We start from the raw sequence: 23,195 nt of genomic DNA on the forward strand, positions 1-23,195 counted from the left end.
TTCAAATTTCAAAACAATAATAATATTAAAAAATAATATTATAATAATATTTTATCTAACTTTTATCTAAAATTATCTCATCTAACTCTTTGACATAAGCTAACACTTGTTCGGGTTGAAGAAGTAATGTCACTCAATCATTATTAAACTGACTGCAATTTTTTCTGTTTGTGAGGATCCCACCAGGGTGCCTTCTACTTCTAATAGGCTATGAACTATATTGGAATTATTCTCAATAAATCTATAAGAAGTTATTTCATTTTTTTATCGAATTGGGTAGAGACCAAAGGTTTCAAGTGATCGATCCAACAGAACAACCTAAAAGATAAAGAAGTATCGTTAATTTCTTCGTGCTCGTTCTTAGTTCAAAGTACTATTTGTACAAATAAGAATTTCCTTCGTTACATAATTTCTTATTCACTAGGTGAGAATAACGTGTAAAGCACGTTTGTCTAATTTTATGAAATGATTATTTATAAAAAATAATATATATTTTATAAAAATTATTGATGTCACTTAATAATTTAAAACATATTGGAGAAAATAAAAAAATTAGTTCAAAGTATCATATAATCCAATACATGTTTATAACATCTATAATTTTAGCAAATATGTATAAAAAAAATTTAATAAAAGTCTAACACAAACGGTAGTTCAAAATATGTGTCGTTTGATGTTTGTATTATAATTCATCAATTTATGTCATCCTGTAGACAATCAATAGAGACAACATTGAAATTCTTATTTTGCTGTTGATTGAGTCGATCAGGGACAACATAAAGTTAAAACATAATCTTTTTATAAAATTTGTGGTATAATATTTTCTATATATAGCATATATATAAATCATAAAATATATTTTGAAATTGTTGGCCGAATTTACTCTTTCTTGATTAGCTCAAGGATCACGGCCTTTGTCACGTGCCTATCATAGCAAGCCCACGTATGGAATATGACTTAGCGGAAGCTACGTCCTACTAATATGGGGGAAAAAAAACATTTTGATTAAACACACTTATATTATATATTATATGAGATTTTTAAATTTAGAATACTCAATAATCTGAGTTAATGAAACGTATAATACACGTATATTATACTTAGGGATTCACATTTTATGCACCTAATACACGTGTATATGTTAAGGAGAAAGAGAAAAATATAATAACTAATCTTTAATTACTTATTATTATATAAACTATTAAGTATTATAATTATTGAGATTAATAAATCATATAACAACATTGAATGCTATCTCTCTCAACATTTATGTCTTCATTTTATGTGCCAAACCGTTTAAACAAACGGTGTTAACTTTAACGGAAAAACAAGAAAAACCGTTAAAATAAGATTTTTCGTTTTATACACACTTTTTATATATAGAAGATATAGAGAAATATAAAATCTATAAAACAATTAGTTAGAGCAACAGCCCTCATACGAGATAGAAAAGGATCCGATCTAACTCTTTGGCATAAGCTAACACTCGATGGGTTTTGAGTTTACGCGCAACGGACCGAGTCCTAAATGGCCCAGCACTGTTCGAACATACATACTCGTAATTGAAGCAGAAACTTGGGTATAGTTTCGGAAATTCAAGAAACTCGACGGCCCCCCCACTCGTCTTTTCCTCCCTTCCACCTTCAGCCATCGCGTGCGGAGACTCACACACACAGCACTCTCGGCTCACCCTCTCCAACTCCGAACTCTTTCGGTACGATCCCGCTTCCTCGATCTGAAACCCTTGGGCTTCGCGAAACTTACATCACCCAATTAAATTTATATATACAATGAAGATATAGCACGTACATCAGTATACGTATAAATGCGCTTGTGTTTACAAGTGTATGTATACATAGCTGAAGTGGCTTTTGAATTGTTTTTTTGTTGTTGTTTTTCCAGGAATGGCCAAAAACCTCGGGGGATTTCTGTTGCTGGTTTTGGCGATTTCGATCTGCGAGGCTGTGTCTATCTTTCAACCAATCTCAGATTCCCACCGATCTGCAGCCTTGGAGCTCTTCACGCCCGCTGATGGGTCTTTCGGAAAGTCAGTGAAACCCTAATAACGCCCTTCATTATAATAATTTCTTAATTTGTGTTCTTGGTTTCGGTAGTTTATGGTTGATGACAAAGGTATATAAATGTTTAGAAGATGGAATTTGAATCGTCTGCGAGGTGAACTTAATTAGGTAGTCCTGAAAATATAAGATTTGAAGGTCTATATAACAGTAACTGAGCCCTCGACAAATCTCTGTGTTGGTAATTTTCTGGTTGGTTTATTTGAAGCAAGTCAAGCAATGGAGAGAAAATTGGATTGAAATCACCTTGGGAGGTCAAAGGTAGATAAAGATGTCTTGGGAGTGTATTAATAAGATGTAAAATTTGATTCTGGTGTCAGTATGAGGACGTGCCTTTTACAAATGGCTGTGTACTTGAATGCTTACTGGATTAGAATCATTGTTGGCCTTCTAGTAAGCCTTTTGTTTCAGTTCTGGTAGCTCTGTTGCTTATGTGAATAAATGGAAATAAGTGGAACTCGAATAATCTTTTTTTGATAAGTGGAACTCGAATAATCTAGTGTTGTCTTTGTCCTATCTTTTTGTATATTAAGCATCTTAATTTAGCTAATTATTTTTTCTTTGGATTTGAATTTAATTATTTGAGTTTTGTGGATATTAACTTTTTGGGTTTTATTTTATGCTACCAGCTTAGAAGAGGCCTATGAGGCCTTAAGAACGTTTGAGATTCTTGGAATCCAAGGAAAGCCTGACATAAGCACCAGTTCTTGCCAATCTGTTTCTGAAACTCTCGGGTCATCATCTTCGACTACAAATGGTTTATTCCACGCTCTAAAAGTTAACCGCATATTGAAGTGTAAGATTGACGAGAAAATCTTCCAGGTATCCTGTGGCCCTTGCTCTGTTGTGTCGTTTGCAGCTTGTAAGTCATTGCTTTTGAGAAATGTGGCAATAACTCACTCCTGCTTCTTAATTTCAATTTTCTTCTAAAGGGCATCACTTCAAGACTTAAAGCTGTTGTCAATGATGGGAATTCATTGCTTGACTACTACTACTCAATAGGAAGCTTGGTACTTATCAAGGTAACAATTACATGTTTTTGCAGGATGTATTCTCCAGTTTTGATGTTCTGCGTAAGAATTTTTACTGAAAGGGAATTGTAACCCTTCAGAGGTTGTTGACTTTAAAATTGCATGCTCTTTAGCAGCTTGCATAATTTTGATCAATGATTCTAAGACAATTTGTTTATCTGATTTTTGGTGCAGGATCAAACTTCTGGAGTTGATGTACTTCTTGGTGATGCTAATGGAATATTCCATTCCATTAAGGTTCGTTTCGGTAGCACCTATTCCTTTGCAGTAGTTCTAAGGCAGTCTAGGTACCATTGGGGATAACCCCTGGAACTTGCCATGTCAGACCAGGCAGAGCATCTGTTTCCAATAGTACTGGAAATGATCCTACTTTTTCTCCCAAATTTCCATCATTGATATCTTTTCTGTATCCCATATATAATCAAAAGGCTTATCTTCTGAATGTTTGACCTTATGTCCCTTGCCACTGGCAGGCTTTGAGTCAGAGTGATGGAAGGTGGCGCTGCAGTTCAAATAATCCCAAGTCTAGTACCTATGCTGCTGGTAATGTCAGGAGCCATTTTACCATATGATGTTAGTTGTATAAACTTTGGTTTTATTACTGAACTTAGGTCTTAGGCATAATGGTTCTCAATGGTTGTATTTTGATCATTTAGGATTTGCTGAACTGGGTTACACTCACTACCTGTAAACACCATGCTTCTTTCAGGATTAGCCCTTGAAGCACTTGCGGGAGTTGTGTCGTTAGCATTTTCTGACATTGACCACTCATTGGTAATACTATCTCTTTTTTTTTTTTTTTTTTTCCTGTTCTTTGTTTTGAGAGAAGCTTTGAATGTTTTATGGACCTAAAATAATGGTCTAGTATTGTATTATTTGTGTTGATCAAGGCATCTTTAGTTCAGTTGCCTCCCAGAAATGAGGGTTTGCATTTATAAGCGTCAAGCCCTATTTCCTGAATTTGTTTAGTTGCTACAGCTTTTGTAAATTTGATAGCCTTCTTTCTGATGAACTCGACATCACACACAAGAAATGTTTTAAATATATATCCATGAAACTTAAGGATGGTATTTCACCAAAATCAACATAATATGGTAGTTTAATGATTGGCACACACACGCAAGAAGTGTTTTAAACATATATCCATGAAACTTAGGAATCTAGGATGATATGTCACCAAAATCACATAATATGGTTGTTTAACGATTGCCTTTTAGGTCAGGTAGATAGAAGGCCATGCTTCTCATGTGTTCTTAACAAAATGTTAATATGGTTTGAAGTTATTGATTTTATTTAATTATTTGCAAGTATTACTTAATTAGGCCAATAGTAGGTAAGATCTTAATTACCCACCCTAGTGGGAACTATTAGTTTCAATGAGAATTAGTATAAAGGTGATATTGAGGAGAATCTAGTAGCCGTTTTACTGTGAATTGTGTGATTGCTGGTAATCCACTGCTTGCAGTGGCAATTTTTAATTTGACCCCTCTATTTATCACCCATCCATGCCTTCTTACTCAGCCAGGCTGAGTTTGAATGACTTAGTATGGCGATCAAGGCCAGAAAAATGTTATAAAATGAACTCTAATTTTCCAATATATATGTGTTCATTTTCTCATGCTGTTAGCATTCTGATGAACTTATGCCACGCGAGTGCACACAAATGTATCAAATCATGCTTTATCTGTTCTTGTCTTTGTTAGTTTGTTGCTTCTAATACTGGTGTCATCTACCATTGTTTATACTTTAATATTCCATTTCTTACATGTGGTTACAATTGGCAGATTGTTACATTAAAGAATGATATAGTGAAGCTCTTTGACAGTCTTGAGAAATATGGTACGCGTAACTCTGCCTTCGAAGTTCCTTTGTATTTTGATAATTCTACCCTTTTACCTTCATAATTTGCGACTTTATATTTATTGACTGTCATTACTTGCCTTACTGCTAGGACTTACTAATAATATATTGTCTATAAGTTCTTACAGATTTTTTTGCATCTACGTAATTATCCTACAATTGTGATTTGTTGATTAGGAAGTTGTTCTACACTTTGCTAGCCTAATTAATATTTTTTGTTTACCATTTTAGCTTCACCATGGCTGACTTTAGGTGATATGGGTCTGAATTAGGAATCTTATTTGTGAACTACTGCTTTCCCAGTGAATTTTGCTACATATGTGCTATAACCCCAAACAGAACAGTCAGTTTTAAGCTTCCCTAGAATCATTTATAAAGCCCAATTTCACCTCTTAAGCATTCAATATGTGACTTAGCACTCGTGGCCGCCTTTAACTTACCCACTTTTTGTAAGTTATCTAATTTCCATTGTGGGACTAGATACAGTGCTCCAGTATCATATGGTTGACCTTACTAGGTTGCTCTAATACCGTAACTTAGGAAAAGCAGTAGCCACATCTGTGCCATAATTCAAAAAAGACTAGTCAATTTGAAGCTTTCCCATTATTGCTTATAAGGTCCAGTTCCACCTAGTAAGTAGCCAATGTGAGACTTGTACTCATGACTAAATTTTAGCTTACCCATTCTTAAGTAAGTTATTCCTTTTTCATGTTACAATTTTAAACTTTGAATGGAACAAGTCTTAATGACTTGTATGCTGCTATCAGTAGCACGTAGTTTTGTAATTAAGCTCTTTCTTGTATACTCCCTGTGTACTTGAGCTTTGCCTATTTATGTGGATCAATGAAACCTCTTTTACCTATAAAAAAAATGTTACAATTTTAAACTGAGTACAGGTTTTAAAATTGCAAATTGTGATGTTACAATTTTAAACCTCCACTCAGTTTTTTAGGGGGTAGAAGTGTCATTTGTGTTAGATTGCATTAGTGATAGGGATAGGATCTTAGTAAAAAATAATTTCCATAAATGTGAGTGGTGTTATATTGTGGATGAGCTAACTTATCAATGAAACTTATCAATGAAAACCGTGGATGGGCTTGTGGAGTTGGGCAACGCCTATTTCATTCTCGTTAATAAAGTTATTTTTACCCATAAAAAGAAAAACCGTGCATGGGCTTACTTGAATTCATTCGTAAATTGCCTGTTAATAAGGTTTCATTGTCCTAACTTGCCCATATCATGGTAGACCATAGACCATAACACCCATTGAAAGCTTCAAGGGGTATTATGTTTTAGGCTGTAAATGTTATGACTAAAGGAATACTTCATGGTTGGCCACCCCCCTCCCTTGCTGTTCTCTCTCTCTCTCTGTTTTTTTTTTTTTTTGGTTTTGGGGGGGGGGGGGGGGGGTGTATTACAAAATAAGGGTGACAGTAGGAAACAAATTGTGATACCCCATTCTAATAAGTGATAAGAGTAGGTGGTATATGGGATCCCACATGATTGGGAATGAGAAGTTCTTGCTCTTTATAATGTTCCAATGGGGCTCCAATTGTATCATTGACTAGTCCCTTTGGAGTATAGGTAATGTGGCTTGGGTCTTCCATTAGAGCGTTACAAATGGTATCAGAGCTTATCCTAACCAGAATTGTAGGACTTGAGCCATGCCACCTACAATGGATTGACCCGATGAGAATGTCGGGAATATAAGGGAAGGAGATTGTGATATCCCATTCTGAGAAGTGATAAGGGTAGGTGGCATATAAGATCCCACATTGCTTAGGAATGAGAAGTTCTTGCTCTTTATAATGTTCCAATGAGGCTCCAATTGTATCATTGATTAGTCTTTTTGGAGTATAATACATGTGGCTTGGGCCTCCCATTGGGCGTTACACAAAGTTAGCTGTGATGGTTGTTCATGCGGATGGTTCTACAATGCTGAAAACCGCACTGGCTGGATTAGAGAAGAAAAGGTCAATATTGGGAGAGGTCCCCATTAAGCTGATACAAATGGATGAAGGGTAGCAATATGACCTGTTATTTAGCAGAGCTAATAATCAAGTGTATCTCGGAGTTGTTTGAACATTGCCTTTATTTACTGAGTTCAAATGTGAATGTGGGATAGGAGTGACCTTTCTTGGTTGGGTGAAGAGAGAGTTTGCATCATTACATCTTGCAGCTCTCAAAAGGAGGGAGACTCTGCTTATGGTAACTTCTTGTTGAGCATCCTTTTGGATGGTGAGTATGGTTCATAGAGTTGTTAATCAGTTTTCTCCTAAAAAATACTTATAAAAAAAAAAAAAAAGTTTTCTCCTAAAAAATGTACACACAATTCTCAACTTTGTTATATGGAAAAAGTGGCCTAAAGTTGGTAGGTTGCACCCTTGAGTATGATTTTCCATAGTATGATGTGCTTGTCTTTGCCCGCTCTCAGTAAATCGTCAACTTATTGGCATGGTTTCTGATTTGGATAGAATCGTATTTCATGTATGCATTAGCTGTGTTCCACTTTTATAATTGAATTGATGGTAAGTTAATAATCTACAAAACACGATGAGTCCTAAATTTTGGATCTTTTGAATTCATCCGTTGTCAATATTCATTCTCATTTCTACCTCATTTAATAGTGTACTTAATTGACTGGATCACCTGTCTGTAGATGATGGATCCTTTTATTTTGACGAGAAACTTGTTGATGCACATGAGCATCAAGGTCCTCTTTCAACTACCTCCTCAGTTGTCCGAGGGTTGACAGCATTTGCATCTGTGATTTCAGGAAGTATAAATGTTAGTGAGCATGTTCTTATTTTGCAGGCTTTTTTGTCCTAAACTTCTGTCAGACTATTTGGTGATGCGTCACTTTTGATTTTGCAGCTTCCAGGCGACAAAATATTGGGTTTGGCCAAATTCTTCCTTGGAATAGGAATTCCTGGCAATTCCAAGGACTTCTTTAACCAAATAGACTCGTTAGCTTGCCTGGAAAGCAATAGGCAAGAGCTTGCTTGGAAAGCACTTATAGTTTATTATTTCTTGCCCTTTTTCTGTATCATATTTTATATGATATTATTGCATTTGTTTCTAAGTGAGGGTTTTATGCTATAGCTGTTTAACTAAAACTGATCTTTGAGAATATGGTGTTATGTCTAAACATGTACATGTGCATTTTATAATATTTTATGTTTTTGAGTTTATAATTTTACTTCATTGCTCGTTGGTCGGGAATGAAAAGTTTTGGATGTGGATAGCTTCTGATTGTTTCTGGAGCTTTACAACATATAGTTTGAAATATATGCTGGACCTTTGCATATTAGTTTACTCTCTCTTTTCCTTTGACCAGAAAGTTACAAAATGGTTTTTTACCTAATTCCAATGTTTTAATTTTCTTTTGCTGGTGCAGGGTTTATGTCCCACTGATTTTATCACTCCCAGCTACGGTACTTTCATTGACCAAGAAAGACCAGCTGAAGGTATGCCATTTTATCGAAATTCTTACAAATTTTAGCAAATGAGATTTGCTTTTCAATTTGAATGCATGGTTTTGAATTATTTGGCAGATGCTTAGGTATCATGCTGTCTATTTTTTTCCATTTTTCCTGCATGCTGGTTTGAAAATTTTGAGCACAATGATGGTACCCTATAAGCACGAAGGTTTATACTTGAATATTTAGAGAAAGCCTGACCCCTTTGCCTCACTCCCCCCTTTTCTTGATTTTTCTTATCCAGTAATATCATTGTCAATATTAATCAAGTCTTCAAAACTCCTCTCTTGACTTTATTATTGAGTTTTGTCCTAGTTGTTGGGCATAAAACTTTAGAATAAGTTCATTCCCAAATTTTGTGGGATGGAAAATGACTTATCTGCACATATGAATCAGTGTGAAATCACCTTCATGTTGATATTAACTGCATGTTTGTGACATTTCATTCGACCTGCATCTGTTGATGTCTGTACAAATTGGTTTATCTGCATGCATCTCTCATCACCCTTGCATCTAACTTTGTTTCCTGTGTTCCAATTTGCCATTACAGCTTTAAGGGGCTACTGTCTGGTCTTTTGGTTTATAGAGCTCTTACATTAAACTTAAAAATATGCTCTATTTGTGCTTTATAAAATTTGATCAGGTCAAAGTAAATACTGTGCTTGGATCAAGTGCGCCTCCCCTGTCAGTGAAGCTGGCGCGAGCATTCATTTCTGGTTCAAAGGATTATTCTGTAATTGAGACCCAGGTAAGTAATGACTTATTTTTTTTGGCATTTTTTTTGTTAATTATTGCTCTCTTACCTGCATTTGTGTGCTTTAGATATCATCTGAGATGTTAATTTTCTGATTTTTCTAACTTAGATTTATGCGTTGTTATGTGTGATAATAACATAGGAACTCAAGTTTGACCCAGAAAATGAAGTACATTTCTTAGATGTTTTGCCCAAGAGTATTGATGTTGGAACTTACTCATTTGTTTTTGAGGTAACCTTTCTGCATTTGGGTTCTAAATACATCAAGACTTAACCAGAACTGATTTTCAATTCACACATGTTGAACTAAACTTTTTTTGTAGATTGTGCTTCATGATTCTGTGGACAAAGAAGTTTACACGACCGGTGGACAAACTCAAGTACCAATATTTGTTACTGGAATTATCAAAATTGACAATGCAGAAATTGCAGTGCTTGATAGTGATCTTGGCAGCATAGAAACCCAGAAGAAGTATGCCATTGCCTTTTATATTATTATAGAGGAGATTACTGATGATTAGTGACTTGTTTGTTGGATTCATGTCTTCATAAGGTTTATCCAGAGTCCAGACTTGCCTTTTCATGTTACTTCGACATATCATGCTTGATCCCTCTACATTTATGTTTTTTTTTATTGCCTTTTTTTCACCTTCCAGAATAGGTGTCTCTCTTATATACCCACTGTGTACTTGAGTTGTGCCTTTTGTGTTATAAATAAAGATTTATTACTTAAAGAAAATCGTGAATTTTGCTTCATGCATATAACTTTAACTTGGTGTATTTAATATACATTGGATCCTTTCAGGCTTGATCTGGCCGGGGAAAATGCTGTATTATTATCTGCAAATCACCTCCAAAAACTAAGACTATCTTTTCAATTGACCACTCCTCGTGGGAAGTTCTTTAAGCCACATCAGGTGCTTTTGTTTTTCCCTGTCTGCCTCTTGAATGAATTTTTTCCAGTATTTAGTTGGTTGAGAAGTTCGTTTGCCTGCAGGCATTTTTCAAGTTGAGACATGAGACTAAGGTTGAACACATCTTTGTGGTGGGAAACTCTGGCAGACAGTTTGAGATAATTCTAGTTAAGTTTCTTGGATTACCTGTTTAATTCCAGCTTGTTTATACATGATTTTAGGAAACCACACACACAAGTGCACTTCTTCCACATGATGATATGTTGAATAGATAAAAGGTGTTGGGCTTATGTCCTCGAAGCATTATGGGCTGTGGCACTGGTGGACCATGCTAAAAGGTGTGGTCTGTATATTATTTTCTTGCTCACCCATATGTCTGGAATTTGTGTGCAATATACTTGACCTTTTTACCCTTTTTGGCCAAAAAGAACCATTCATTGTCTAAGCTATCAGGCCTCCTGCTGGAAACTCAAGTTTTTAGAGATGCTCTGGCTAAATTTTTGAAGATAATGTAGCAGATATGCATATTCATGCGCATGGAATTCCCATATCATGCTGATACACATAAAATTTAAATATGGAGTATGCATTTCTGACATGGTTCTACACTTGAAAGGAAGCCTCACCATGCATTAATGATTAAATATGACATAGTTATGCAACGTTTGCTTGGAATTTTCTTTTTATTTATTTTTATTTTTAATTTTTTTTTTTTTTTAATCTTTAAGGGGAGCCATATTGGCTCTTTTTGGTTCTAGGACACTGAAAAGCATATGCCTAATCACGGTAGGGACTTAATCAGAAATCTATTGACCATGGTTCTAGATTATTGTCCAAGTGTTTCTCTTGGACTAAAACATATGTTCAGATTTAGAACTTTGTTTCAAATTGCATTTAGATACCTCCAGCATCCAGTAGCAAGCTTATTACTTAATGAATCACTTATCCAATTACCCATGCTTTGGAAAATTAGGATTCTTTGCTGTACTCATCTTTGGTAATTTATTTTGCAGGATTTTCTTGGACTAGTTGAGAAGTTTTTCTACCTCTCTGGCAGATATGACATCCAGTTAACTATCGGTGATGCTATCATGGTGAGCATTGCTTTTCATCCCAAGTTTGTTCTCTCTTAGTACATCACTGACAGTCCAAGCAAATTTGTTGAACTCTTTTCCAGGAGAACTCTGTTTTACGGGCTGTTGGCCGCGTCGAACTTGATCTACCCCAATTACCTGAGAAGGCACCCCAACCTCCTGCACCTCTTGTTGATCCTTACTCACGATATGGGCCCAAAGCAGAGATAACCCACATCTTCAGGACTCCAGAAAAGCGTCCACCCAGGGAACTCTCTCTAACTTTTCTGGGTCTTACCCTTTTGCCATTTGTTGGATTTTTGATTGGGGTGAGTTTTGCATTAAGAATTCTTATTCTTCTCAGTATATTATTTGATCTGAAATACCATGTGCTCAAAACTATTGTTGGCCTCTTCAAGTTTGACAATGCCTTGAGCCCTAGAGGGGGCAACACCATCATATGATTCATATGTATGGAAATTGTGCCTTAGCTGGTGGCTAAGATCTTGTTACTTAGATGTAACAAGTTTTATACAAAGAAAAACATGGTAATTCACTTTTAAGCACCAAATCTGTGCTTGATTCTTTCAACCGGTTTTGTTATTTTCTAGTTGAGAGTTTTTGGTTCGTGACCTATTTTTCTAACACTGGTAAAGGTGAATCACAATGACACTGGTGTATTAAGGCACTAGTGTTCACTGGCTGATAGTAGGACTGTCACTTTTTTTCCTGTGTGATAATGTCGACCATTTTAGAGTTCCCAATAGTCTTCTTGGACACCAAGTGATGCAAGTTAACCGGTTTTGATGTCTTCAACAGCTATTACGCTTGGGGGTGAATCTGAAAAACTTTCCCACTTCAGCAGTACCTGCCACGTTTGCCTTCCTTTTCCATATTGGCATTGCAGCAGTTCTTTTGTTATATGTACTTTTCTGGTTGAAGGTATGTCTTTTACCTTTGTGCTTTCATCTGCCCTTTCTGGACTTCTCCCTCCAGCTAGTTAGCTTCTATTAATTCCATCCAGTGATTTTGATGGCCTCAGTTTAATACGTGGACACCCTTCAGAATCATTGGATAGAAGTCTTATCTTCAATTCGTGAATGCTTAAATTTGAATACATTCCGAGACTGTTAATTAGGTTTCTTAATGTTCTTTCCTTAAAGAGGCACCAAAATAAAGAGACAGTTACCCACATTGATGGGTTCTTTGTATATGCTTGTGTTTAATTGTGTTTATTTCATGTACAGTTGGATCTATTTACAACATTGAAGACTCTTGGCTTCTTGGGAGCTTTCTTGATGTTTGTGGGACATAGAATCCTTTCCCATCTAGCCTCTACATCGGCCAAATTGAAATTTGCCTGAAAGATTTTTTTTTTTTTTTCCTCGGGAGATCAAACGAGAATGAGGAATTTTACGAGAAACAGTGGATGGGTCTTCAAATCCAATTTTGTAGGACCTTTTTTGGTAAATTATGTTTTACACGTGCCTTGAATTTTAGTGAACGTGATATTGACATCTGAAAACCCGGGAGCATCTTGATTTGTGTTTATTTTTGCCTTTCAGTTGCAGCAATTTAGGTACATTCGTAGAGTATATCTGTTGAAATTTAGACTCATTTCATTGTCTACTTTTACTATTTCGCTCTCATTCTCCACTGGTGGCACCGCCACTAACATTCTTGCCATCATCTACACTACTTCCCCCATCACGACACGTGCTCCTATTTTCACAAAGACCATTACCGGCGCCGGTGTTGCTTGGTTGGAATTAGTCCTTGGATGGGGAGAACACTGAATAGCGTCAACATTTTGGACAGAGACTGGATTTTCTATTCTACGACGGCAATTGATATGTTCTGTTTACAACTTCGGTCGATAGACTAATGCCGTTAGTCAGATCTAACAAAATTTTACAGCTTTTATCATAATATATTAGAAAACTGATGCGGGTTGTTTGGGTTATCCAGTTATGCCTAAAAAAGATGCAAAAAGTATCGTCGATTGTTAGAAATCGCGCTTAATGCAGCTTGCTCTTTTTTATTATCATGCAAAATAGATACGTCAACAGAAGTTACTTAGCTGCAACAAATTTTGAAAAATTATTAGGTTCTATTAATGTAGCGGTCATCCAATCACAGCACTATATGTAATTCAAAATGCTGGTTCGAGCATCAATTTTAGCTGTAAAACTCCACGAGAGTACCGCATGTCCTTAATATATGAATACCTAATTACTCAATTTGATGAATCACTTGAATTTCAACGAACAAAGGAGCTTTTAACACAATCATCCTCCCTCATCCCTCACTATAATTGAATTCAAATGTCTGGAAGCAAGTTTTTAAACATCACGAAACATTTAAAGTTGATGACAAGGTTGCAGAGAAACTACATCAACATTAGTTCAACCATCCAAAAACTAAATCATGGCAAACCAGAACATTTTTTCATGCAAGAAGCTTCAAAACAGGACAGTTTATCGGCTGAATCAATACTTTTGAGGTGCCTGCTGGGTCGGCAACAATCCAAAACGCTTCTTCAGAAGAACTCTTTGCCTTGAGTATTTGTCATCAGGGGAGAAACGGGCTGCACACAAAAAGTGGAGATAGAACTCGATTAATGGATTTTTTTTTTTTTTATAAGTAGAGCCTGATTAATGGCAATTATGATGAAAAAGGTTGCATAAAGTAATAGATTAGGGGGACGAGATGCATGCTTTTTCCCCGTCAAATGCCTACAGAATACTCTTATCTGCTCTAGCCTCTACCATTCACTTTGTTGAACCTTACCGAAAGGTTTTTTTACAAGCACCTACTACCCATGCTGCTGTTGAGGCTTCCAAAGCATAATTTGGTGCCATTCTCTTCCCTTAGAAGTTAGAACTGGTACACAGTCAGAAAGGTCTTAACACTTAATAGTCTCCTTTTTTTTTCTTTTTTGTCCCTCTCTTTTATTGTAACACCCTAAGGGATGCCCAAGCGACATCTGGGCCAATACTTCAATAGAACTAGTCAATGGTATAATTAGAGCCCTTTAAAATCATTATAAAAAACAAGAAATTCTCCCTGCAATGTGGGGACCCATTCACCACCTATACCACTTGATATGGGGTATCACAGTCACCAACTCTTAAATACTAGGTGGCACGGCTCAAGTCTCACATTTCTAGTTGAGATTGACTCTAATACCATTTGTAACACCCTAAGGGAGGCCCAACCAACATTTGGACCTATACTCCAAAGGAAAAGTATAGTTGCAAGTATAATTGTGCACTAATCTGTGCACCAATGTAATGTGATTGGTCAAAAAGTAGATTTTATTGAAAACAGTATTAATTTAAATTTTAAGTATGAATAAATCAGTGTTGGTACACAGATTAGTACGCGACTGTGCTTGTATGTAGCAAAACTCTACTCCAAAAGACTAGTCAATGGTACAATTAGAACCTTTGAGATAACTATAAAGAGTAAGAACTCTCCCTCCCAATCATTATGGGATCTCATTCACCTCCTATACCACTCAATATGGTGTATCTCATTTATCCCGAAAAATCCTATGTGACAACTAGGTCAAAGAAATAGAACTATCACTACACTAAAAACGCTACATTCCATGGCTCAATATAATGAGGTTTTCAATACAAAATGAAGTATGACATTGAAGCAAATAAACAGCACACAAAGGTCGACTCCTCAGAGCACCAGCCTTCATGCCCTCCAGAAACCTCATATAAAATTATGCAACAATGCAATGCAAGTAGAAAGTAAAGAGATGGCATGACACACACGTGGACTCAACTGGCAATGTGATTTTGGTAGATAGAAAGGATGATAGTTAAATGAAATGCACAAATAGTACCAGAATCTATGCAACAAAACCCCAAAAAAATGATTCATTGCATCTGTTTGATTCATTTGAGGACATTAACTACAACAAGTAGGCTGATCAAGATAACACAGCAAGATAATTCCAAGCAATTGACTTGAACAATAGTTGCATCTGTTGTTTTACAAACATGTCTGAAAAGAGCCACTAGCAGTCTACACCATGACTTTCCAGAGCTTTACTAATCAATTATTTATTTACATATTGGCCTCTATACATCTATCTGCAGTCTCCTATCACAATGTTAGTGAACAGGTAAAACAAGAGTAGCCCAATTTACTTTCGAATAACATTTGCACACAAATGCCCATACTAGTCAGAAAGAAAGAACAAGAGAGCACAGTTACTGTAATGTCCATACTACGTTACCTGGATGAGCTGATTGTGTGGCCAGTCCCAGTGGCGATTCTTTCTACATGAAGCAAAGAACATGAAAGTCAACACAAAAGAGCAGAGTAGGACAAAAGGCATTGAATATTAAAATTTGCTAAACAATGATGTTAATATATTGGGAAAGTCACATAAATCCAGAACAAAATATCAAGCCCTGGAGGAATACAGAGTTACAATTTTGCAAATGGTGTTCAGGATGTGTTTCAGATAGCTATGCCACAAGATCAGCCACTGAATACATTCTGTAAATAATTTACAGAGCAGCATCCACATGTGCTCAATAATTTTTCCAACCATTCCCAAAGGTTAACCAGAATATTGATCACCAAAAATACATTTAGTTCTTACAAGCATAAGGCGGAAAATCAAAGTAAATGGAAAGCTTTTGTTTCATCAACAAGAAGATTAACCCTCACAGGTATAAAATGGTCGCTTACCCTCTAAAGAGGTGCGAGCCATATTTTTAGAGTGCTCTCTCTCCTCTCACCACACCCAAATCTTATGACTAGACTTATTGACTATTGTAGAGCAGCCCTGTAACATCCACTCTCCTGTCAATGCTGCTGCTTCGCCTATGCAACCCCCGACCATCTCCCACTGCTCCCCTTGCACAAACCATTGTTTTTGTTATCATTTTGTCCTATTGCAACCAACCCTTGCCATGAAATTTGACTTTGACTCCAACTCAAGCCCCTTCTTGCACTTCTCCAGCTCCAATGTTCCATCAAGTACCACCTCACTTATTCTTACTTTTCTCAAAAAAAAAAAAAAAAAAAGTACCACCTCACTTAATCTCAATTCATTCCTCACGAGCTATACATCAAACTCAGAAATAGAAAAACTACTGAAACGGAAATTTTGAGTTGGAATAGTCTGTAAATAATTTACATGCCAACAAAACGCCTGAAAGTATTTATGGACAAATTTTAGATCTCCACCAGAAAGTGGAAAATAATTGATTATTCTTTAAAAATATTTTCTTCTGAAATTGTTTTCCTATTTTCCTCATTTCACGTACAAAAAAAGGCACAAATTAAAATCTCCTGAAGTGGGCAATGTTAACTAATTTAGGTGCAAACTTAAGCACCCACAAGCCTAGACGGGCCAAGTTCTATACATTCAAAGCTTAAACAAAACTCCAGACGATGAAAAGCATGGATGTCCTATTACCAGCGAGCTGCGGGATCAATCAGAATGACGTACCTTAGTGGTATAAACTTTGTCACCATTCTCGTTTATGTAGAACTGGAGATACATTTTCGCTTATCGTTCAATCCACTGAAATAAAAGACCAATATAAAGAATCCATCTAACAACAGATTTACACCACACACCAAAAAAAGCAAGCTTCAAACTAAAGACCAAAAAGAAGATCTAGACTCCGAATTCGTACATAAAAATGCAACAATCAAACACCTAAAAACAAATAAAAACCAACACAGAACATTAAACCCAAAAAAAAAAGGACTCGGCGACATCACCTGTTTAGCCTGACAGAGACGAGGGCCAACTACGAACAGTCTCCGTGCCAAAGGTTTAACAGATGCGGGGAATTCTCGAAGATAAATACTGGCTAGGGTTTTATAATTCAGTCTTCTCCCTTCTTTTTTTATTCCCGAATACACCCCCTGTATTTATGTATATGTACTATTCTCACTCGACGACATTTATGATTGGGCCGAGATCCGGTTCCTGGCAAGTGGAAACACGAGGCCCAACCCATCACCCCAGAGTCCATGGACTTATTAACAAGAGTTCTGATGGAGAGCAGAGCCCACCGTCTTGTGTAGACAACGAAGACCTAAATTCAATTTGCAATGTTGCATCATCTCTGAGCTTTTCCCATAATCGTCGGCAGCTTCACAAGTGTTGGTCTTTCAAAATAAAACAAGTACAAAAATAAAATTCAAATAGAAACTACCTTGATTAAGAAAATTTAAGGGAGCTTTGTACCGATATTATCTGACTATGGCTCCCAAAAGGCAACCATGAAGGTTAGGTCACGTAAAGGAAACTTGGGTTGGTGTGGCTTGACTCGATGGAAGGTCTAGAAGTGTGTTGCTACTTGCTGCGTTTTGAGGAAGCAGCCAGTGAGAAGAGGAACAGAGAAGAAGAAGCAACCGGCGAGAAGAACAGAGAAGAGGAAGCAAAGATTATTGTATCAAACAACAAATGATTTTGAAGATGAAAATCCTAGGTAGCGTATTCTTTATCATACTATCATTTCACCGTCGACATGAGTAATGTCTATTAAATTTTTAATTTTTAATTTTTAATTTTTTTAAAATTGAAAGATGATGGAAAAGTGATTAACGAGCTCCAATCTCGCTCTCTCTCTCTCGCGCGCGCGCGCGCGCATGGAAAATGAGGGGGATTTTTGTTTCTTTGGCTCTTTTGGTGTCTCTTTATGCGCACGAATTTGTTTGTTTTAGGAGTAAGATGTTTTTGTCCACACGTGGCATGCTCCCCGTTTAGCCGTTCTCATGAGGCAGAGGTTTTGTCACAATGCGAATTCATTTGTTGGGTATTGTTTGTCTGTTCGTCTTCCCAGTCTTTATAGTTCTGCAAATCCTCTCTCCCCAGCCCCCCAAAAGAGCGAAGAAGAGAGTGGGCAAAATAGTAATTAAGTGATCACTTTGCTTTGCCTCCTGATCTCCATTCTCCACACTAATCCACATTACAGTTGACCTTTAAATTGAAACAAACACTTTCTTCCAACCCACGTCTCTCTCTCCTCGTCCGTATTAATTTCGATATACCTTCTTCCCCGATTCTTCTGCTTTCTTTCGTTCATTTCTTTCAGCATTTCCATACCCCATGTCGTTTAACCAGATGCCGGATGACGACGATGAGGAGGCCTTGGAGCAGACCCTCCTGGTCGTCCGAGAGGTCTCCGTCTACAAAATTCCTCCCCGCCCCACCTCCGGCGGCTACAAGTGTGGCGAGTGGCTCCAATCCGACAAGATCTGGTCCGGTCGCCTCCGGGTCGTTTCCTGCAAGGCCCGCTGCGAGATCCGCCTCGAGGACCCGGCATCAGGGGACCTCTTCGCCGCTTGCTTCGTCCATCCGGGTCAGCCCCGCGAAAGCTCCGTCGAGACCGTCCTCGATTCGTCCCGCTACTTTGTCCTCAAGATCGAGGACGGAGGGGGCAAGCACGCCTTCGTGGGACTTGGCTTCTCGGAACGCAACGAGGCCTTCGATTTCAACGTTGCACTCTCCGATCACGACAAATACGTCCGGAGAGAGCACGATAAGAACGAGAGTGGGGACGCCACTGACAACGACGGCCAAATCGATATTCATCCCGCTGTTAATCATAGATTGAAGGTAAAATTTAATTTTTTTTAATAAAAACCACGAAACCGATAAATATTTTCTTAATGATACAACTTCTGGGTTTTTTCAGGTTTTGTATTGTTTAGGTGCAAAATTGAATGCGCTCGAGTAGGAGGATGTGTTGTTTATTCTTGCAAAACTTTTCACTTGGGAGTAGGAGGATGTGCAATTTAATTTTTTAGGAATAGAATAAATAATTTAGATTAATGATTTTGTATATCTCTATAAAGGTAAATGTGTCTGACTGGAATAATTTTTTTTGATAAGTAATAAGTTATTTCATTGATAAAAAGATAGGATAGGTCTAGCCCGGGTACACTGGAATTATACATGTGCGTACACCTATTTAGAAACTAGAAACATTTACAAGGAAATCAGGGAAGATGAACCATTGAAATCTAAAGCAATGGCCCCCAAAAACAAAGTCTTCTAGGAAAAAAAAAAAAAACTCCGAAACTCTTCCAAGGAATGTTCTTGATGAATTGGATTGTTTCTATTGTTTTAGTATAATGGATGTTGTGCATTTTTGTAAACTTTTATAATATGGATGGAGGTATGTTTGTTAGTTTTGTTTGGCATAATTGCTGTTGTGTAAGATTGTTTCCGCTGGCCTTGAAGATCACTCGATTAAGTATTGGAGGTTGCATAGAGATCCTGGGTTTTGAGTTTATTTTTGTATGTCTTTTATTTGTGAAGGATAACTATTTTGAGGATATGATAAATAATCAACTGTTCCAAAGTTTTAAGTTGATAGAGAAGTGTGAATTTAATCAATTAAAAATTATATTTCCCAATACTCCCCTCCATGTGAGACTAAATGGCACGTGGACCCGCCTATTAGGAAAGGAATTTGACAATTTATTTGGGAGGTAAAGTTGAGGTTCAAACTTAGGACTACCACTCTATTGTCCTAAAATCCCTTTTTTTTTTCTTTTTTTTTTTTTGTGATGCGTTGAGGGTGGTAATATTTTTTCGATCTGCCTTCGTGCCACCTTATATGAGCTTAAATATTGTCTGTGATTCTCTTTTTGGATGGGATTGATGCATGTAGATTTATATGTTTTATGTTGTAGGAAGGTGAAACAATCAGGATAAATGTAAAGCACAAGCCAACTAGTGGAAGTGGTATGCTTTCAGCTGCTGGTCTGACTGGGGGGCTTTCTGGAACTGGAAAGCCTAAAGCATTGAGCCTTGCCCCACCACCCAGTGGAGCAGGAAAAATCAGGTCTCCACTCCCTCCACCTCCCAATGATCCTGTTGCTGCTCGGATGACCTCTGCCAGTCACCACAGTGTTGGTCTCAAGGGGTCTAAGGAAAATGTGATGCATTCCAATGATCCTTTATCAGACCTTTCACTGCTTGAGGTTTGCCTCTGATGCTTCATCCCCATCATTTCCTTACATTTTATATGTTTTACATGGTATGAAAAGTTGAACCTTAATGTGTTTGTTAAAAGCATCCTGAAATGCAACATCTGAAAATTTCATTTTACGCCAATATGTTTAATTAAAAAGAATCACATGCTTTCTTTTCCTTGATTCGTAGGTAAGAAATCTCAGTTTGCAGAAAGAAGGAATGGTGGCCTTCTTATAGCTGACTAGATTTATTCTCTGCCAGGGATCACATGTATCAGTTTTTACCTTAATAGAAGTTAAAAGCATGAGACCCCTAGGTTAAGTGTCAAATGATTAGAAGATTTACTTGTTCAGAAGATTTCCTGAAAGTATACAAGAACTTTTAAGAAGAGAAGTGTTCCTCTCTAATAACAAAGAATGATATTATGGTTGGATGGATTGGAGATTCATCTTAACCTTTTTCTGTATGGAATGCTAGCAATAGAATAGCATACTTTTTCTGTTTTTATGCATTTACTTTTTGTGACGTAGTATTTCAACACTGGCATTGACATATGAAGGGCATATTACAAATTCATTTGCCATGTCAATCCAGGAAGCATGTTGTAATTGAATCTATGGTTTTCCTGTGTCTTAGTCAATTTGCAGCAATAATCTATCAGAATTAGCCCTAATCATTTCGAAGTATGGTAAACTTTGCCCCTGCCTTTTTTCTTTTTTCTTTTTACTGACATGTAGTGAACATTAGTATACCAAGTGAATATTTTCAATCTGTGTTTTTCGTGTGAACAATATGTTCATAGCTGCTTGTTGGGATTTGCAGAGAAATCTTCCTTCGGCAACTGGATCAGGATCGACAAAGACCGCTGCTTCAGGATGGGCAGCTTTTTGATTGTGTGAGCATTTATTGATTGCGGTTGAGATCTTTGTTTTGTGGCTTCTTTTGAAAAAAATGAAAAAGTAACAAAAATGAGAATGAGAAAATAGAAAGCAAAAGGTACCTAATACTTCAATATCTGGATAATAATGTTCCCTGGAATATATATCTACCTACCTACCTATTTCCTTTGTCTTAATTGAACCTTTTTTTTAAAAGTCCTTGAATCTTGAAGGTCTTAACTGTATAAGACACATTTATTTTTTATTTTGATGCTTGGTTTGCCGGTGTATAGTCTAGTTAACTAAAATGTGGCTTATGCGACCATCTATTGGGTGAGCCAGGATGGTTCTCATCCGCCATATTGGCACACACTGATTTGAACAGCAGTACTTGGTCCAGTAATGAAAACAGAGGCCAGCTGTTTTAACCAATAATCAGGAATTTGGACTAAACCATAGACATTTAATGCAATTGAAACGAGCACCTTTTTTTACTGGGGTTAAAGATTTCGGGATTGGTCGTACTCATGCCCATGCTAGACTTCGAAAGGAGCAGTGAGCATGCCAATGGTGGTGGCCTTACAGCTCTAATAATATATGAATACCCAAGCCAGTATCTGAATTTAGCGATGCTAACAGTGTGCGACAAGTTCATTCTTCCGGATAGAAATTGGAAAATTGAGATCATTAACCACGAAATTTATATCCAGTCTCTGTTTCATTTTGTGCTGCGGAAAGAAACTTGCTTTCTATATCTTTAGGTGGAAAAGTGCCCAAATTGTGATTTGTTGGATGTCCATAGCACCTGCTATCTTCTCTGCACTCCGTGGCTGCATACATTGATATTTATTTAGCCTCTACGTATAATTAATTATCATTCGCTAAACAAAACCCCATTGATGTGACCTTGAACTCCACCTCTCTTGGGTTTGTTGCAACTCTTGGCACTTCTTCTTGCAGGATTGTATATATATTCCCTCCCTCTTTCAAGTTTGCACGCAAACACGCACCATCGCGTTATTGAAACTTGGTGGAATATGCAGTGTTTGTAACTTTGTACCACTGATTCATGCATGGCGGAACATGATCTCCTAATTTCCGGGAAAAAAAATTATAACTAGCTCTAAGTCATTTGAAAATGAATGGTCAAATTTTGAGAGAACATGGGGGAGTCTGGTGCTCCCAATCTTCACGACGACATTAGATTACATGACTTGATCGATACTTGGGGAAAGTTGTGACGCTATAATTAGCTCTATGCCACTATAATTAGCTCTATGCCATTGGCATTTGATCCGTAGTACTTGAGTAATAGTACTTTCGTATATCTCCGGCAATATAATCACCCACGATGAAATTGTCTTTGATTTGATTAAAAAAAAAAAAACCGTCTTGACTTTCTTGGTCGGGACAACAATATTGGTGAGTTTGGTTGAGCTCTTAATGCTTCAGTTGAAATTTTAGACTAATATCTTCGTTAAGGCTGGTTCTGGCTCCGACTTTACTTCGATTCTAGAGTCGAAGTTTGACTCCAATCGAAGTATGATTGGACCAAGGCCTACCTCCAATTCAGAAGGCCCAATTCTAAAGCCCCATGCCCAAACCACCTAATTGACTTTTAATTTCAAAAAAATGCTGTAAAATTTTTTTTTTAAAAAAAAAAACTTAAATACAAATGGCAATTATTAAATTACATATATTACAACACCAAAAAATAGTAATTGAACATTGACAAACACAATAATATAATATGACAATATCAATTAAAATCTAGTAAGGAACAAAGTCTTGATTTTTGAAGTTGAAGCCACTACTAGTCATCCTCATAAGCTTTTATCTGCAAAATAATACATCCGAAATACTTTAAAAAAATATAGTAAGAATTATGAAATGGTCAACAATATTTTAAATGATTTAAATATACTAATATAGTACCCGAATAGCATCACTACAGTCTACAACACATGAACACAATTCCTCATCCATGTAACTTGTAAGACTTTCAAGTCTCAATCATCACTCATCTGCAATTATGCTAGGGTTCACAAGTAGGTATACAAAATCATAAAAATTAGAAGTTAAATAATTAAAACATTACAAATATTTAAATTATCATTTAAAAGCATATAAACTATAAAGTTACATAATTTAAGCCTA

The 23,195-nt window shown here is 36.7% G+C and overlaps 3 protein-coding genes across 3 annotated transcripts; 2 read left to right on the top strand and 1 right to left on the bottom strand.

Annotated features, from left to right (window-relative positions):
• Positions 1 to 1,546: 1,546 nt before the first annotated feature.
• Positions 1,547 to 12,806, top strand: LOC122306048 (dolichyl-diphosphooligosaccharide--protein glycosyltransferase subunit 2-like). The gene is made up of 20 exons (XM_043118387.1): positions 1,547 to 1,714; positions 1,903 to 2,047; positions 2,708 to 2,900; positions 3,011 to 3,100; positions 3,284 to 3,346; positions 3,583 to 3,652; positions 3,819 to 3,883; positions 4,894 to 4,948; positions 7,629 to 7,756; positions 7,844 to 7,959; positions 8,367 to 8,436; positions 9,092 to 9,196; positions 9,345 to 9,434; positions 9,526 to 9,674; positions 10,008 to 10,119; positions 10,200 to 10,283; positions 11,130 to 11,210; positions 11,294 to 11,518; positions 12,009 to 12,131; positions 12,437 to 12,806. Exons 2-20 carry the CDS (start codon positions 1,905 to 1,907, stop codon positions 12,551 to 12,553), a joined length of 2,079 nt encoding a protein of 692 aa, XP_042974321.1. The 5' UTR covers positions 1,547 to 1,714; positions 1,903 to 1,904; the 3' UTR covers positions 12,554 to 12,806.
• A 644-nt stretch (positions 12,807 to 13,450) lies between these two features.
• On the bottom strand, positions 13,451 to 17,108 carry LOC122306050 (H/ACA ribonucleoprotein complex subunit 3-like protein). The gene is made up of 4 exons (XM_043118390.1): positions 16,950 to 17,108; positions 16,672 to 16,746; positions 15,445 to 15,487; positions 13,451 to 13,776 (listed from the first exon to the last, which is right to left on the bottom strand). Exons 2-4 carry the CDS (start codon positions 16,723 to 16,725, stop codon positions 13,679 to 13,681), a joined length of 195 nt encoding a protein of 64 aa, XP_042974324.1. The 5' UTR covers positions 16,726 to 16,746; positions 16,950 to 17,108; the 3' UTR covers positions 13,451 to 13,678.
• A 769-nt stretch (positions 17,109 to 17,877) lies between these two features.
• LOC122306049 (uncharacterized protein At1g03900-like) lies at positions 17,878 to 21,303 on the top strand. The gene is made up of 3 exons (XM_043118388.1): positions 17,878 to 18,795; positions 19,878 to 20,168; positions 20,983 to 21,303. The coding sequence occupies exons 1-3, from the start codon at positions 18,286 to 18,288 to the stop codon at positions 21,049 to 21,051; spliced, it is 870 nt and encodes a 289-aa protein (XP_042974322.1). The 5' UTR covers positions 17,878 to 18,285; the 3' UTR covers positions 21,052 to 21,303.
• The last annotated feature ends 1,892 nt before the right edge of the window (positions 21,304 to 23,195 follow it).

Source organism: Carya illinoinensis, chromosome 4 (genome assembly GCF_018687715.1).
Source record: "Carya illinoinensis cultivar Pawnee chromosome 4, C.illinoinensisPawnee_v1, whole genome shotgun sequence".
Taxonomy (NCBI): Eukaryota; Viridiplantae; Streptophyta; class Magnoliopsida; order Fagales; family Juglandaceae; genus Carya; species Carya illinoinensis.

Coding starts and splice junctions, on each gene's coding strand:
- LOC122306050 (XM_043118390.1), bottom strand. CDS start 16,725: ATGTATCTCCAGTTCTACATAAACGAGAATGGTGACAAAGTTTATACC. Junction 15,488..16,671: donor ACAAAGTTTATACCACTAAG/GTACGTCATTCT, acceptor TGCTTCATGTAG/AAAGAATCGCCACTGGGACT. Junction 13,777..15,444: donor CACACAATCAGCTCATCCAG/GTAACGTAGTAT, acceptor TTTTGTGTGCAG/CCCGTTTCTCCCCTGATGAC.
- LOC122306048 (XM_043118387.1), top strand. CDS start 1,905: ATGGCCAAAAACCTCGGGGGATTTCTGTTGCTGGTTTTGGCGATTTCG. Junction 9,675..10,007: donor AGCATAGAAACCCAGAAGAA/GTATGCCATTGC, acceptor GGATCCTTTCAG/GCTTGATCTGGCCGGGGAAA. Junction 12,132..12,436: donor ATGTACTTTTCTGGTTGAAG/GTATGTCTTTTA, acceptor TTTCATGTACAG/TTGGATCTATTTACAACATT.
- LOC122306049 (XM_043118388.1), top strand. CDS start 18,286: ATGTCGTTTAACCAGATGCCGGATGACGACGATGAGGAGGCCTTGGAG. Junction 18,796..19,877: donor CTGTTAATCATAGATTGAAG/GTAAAATTTAAT, acceptor TTTATGTTGTAG/GAAGGTGAAACAATCAGGAT. Junction 20,169..20,982: donor CAGACCTTTCACTGCTTGAG/GTTTGCCTCTGA, acceptor TGGGATTTGCAG/AGAAATCTTCCTTCGGCAAC.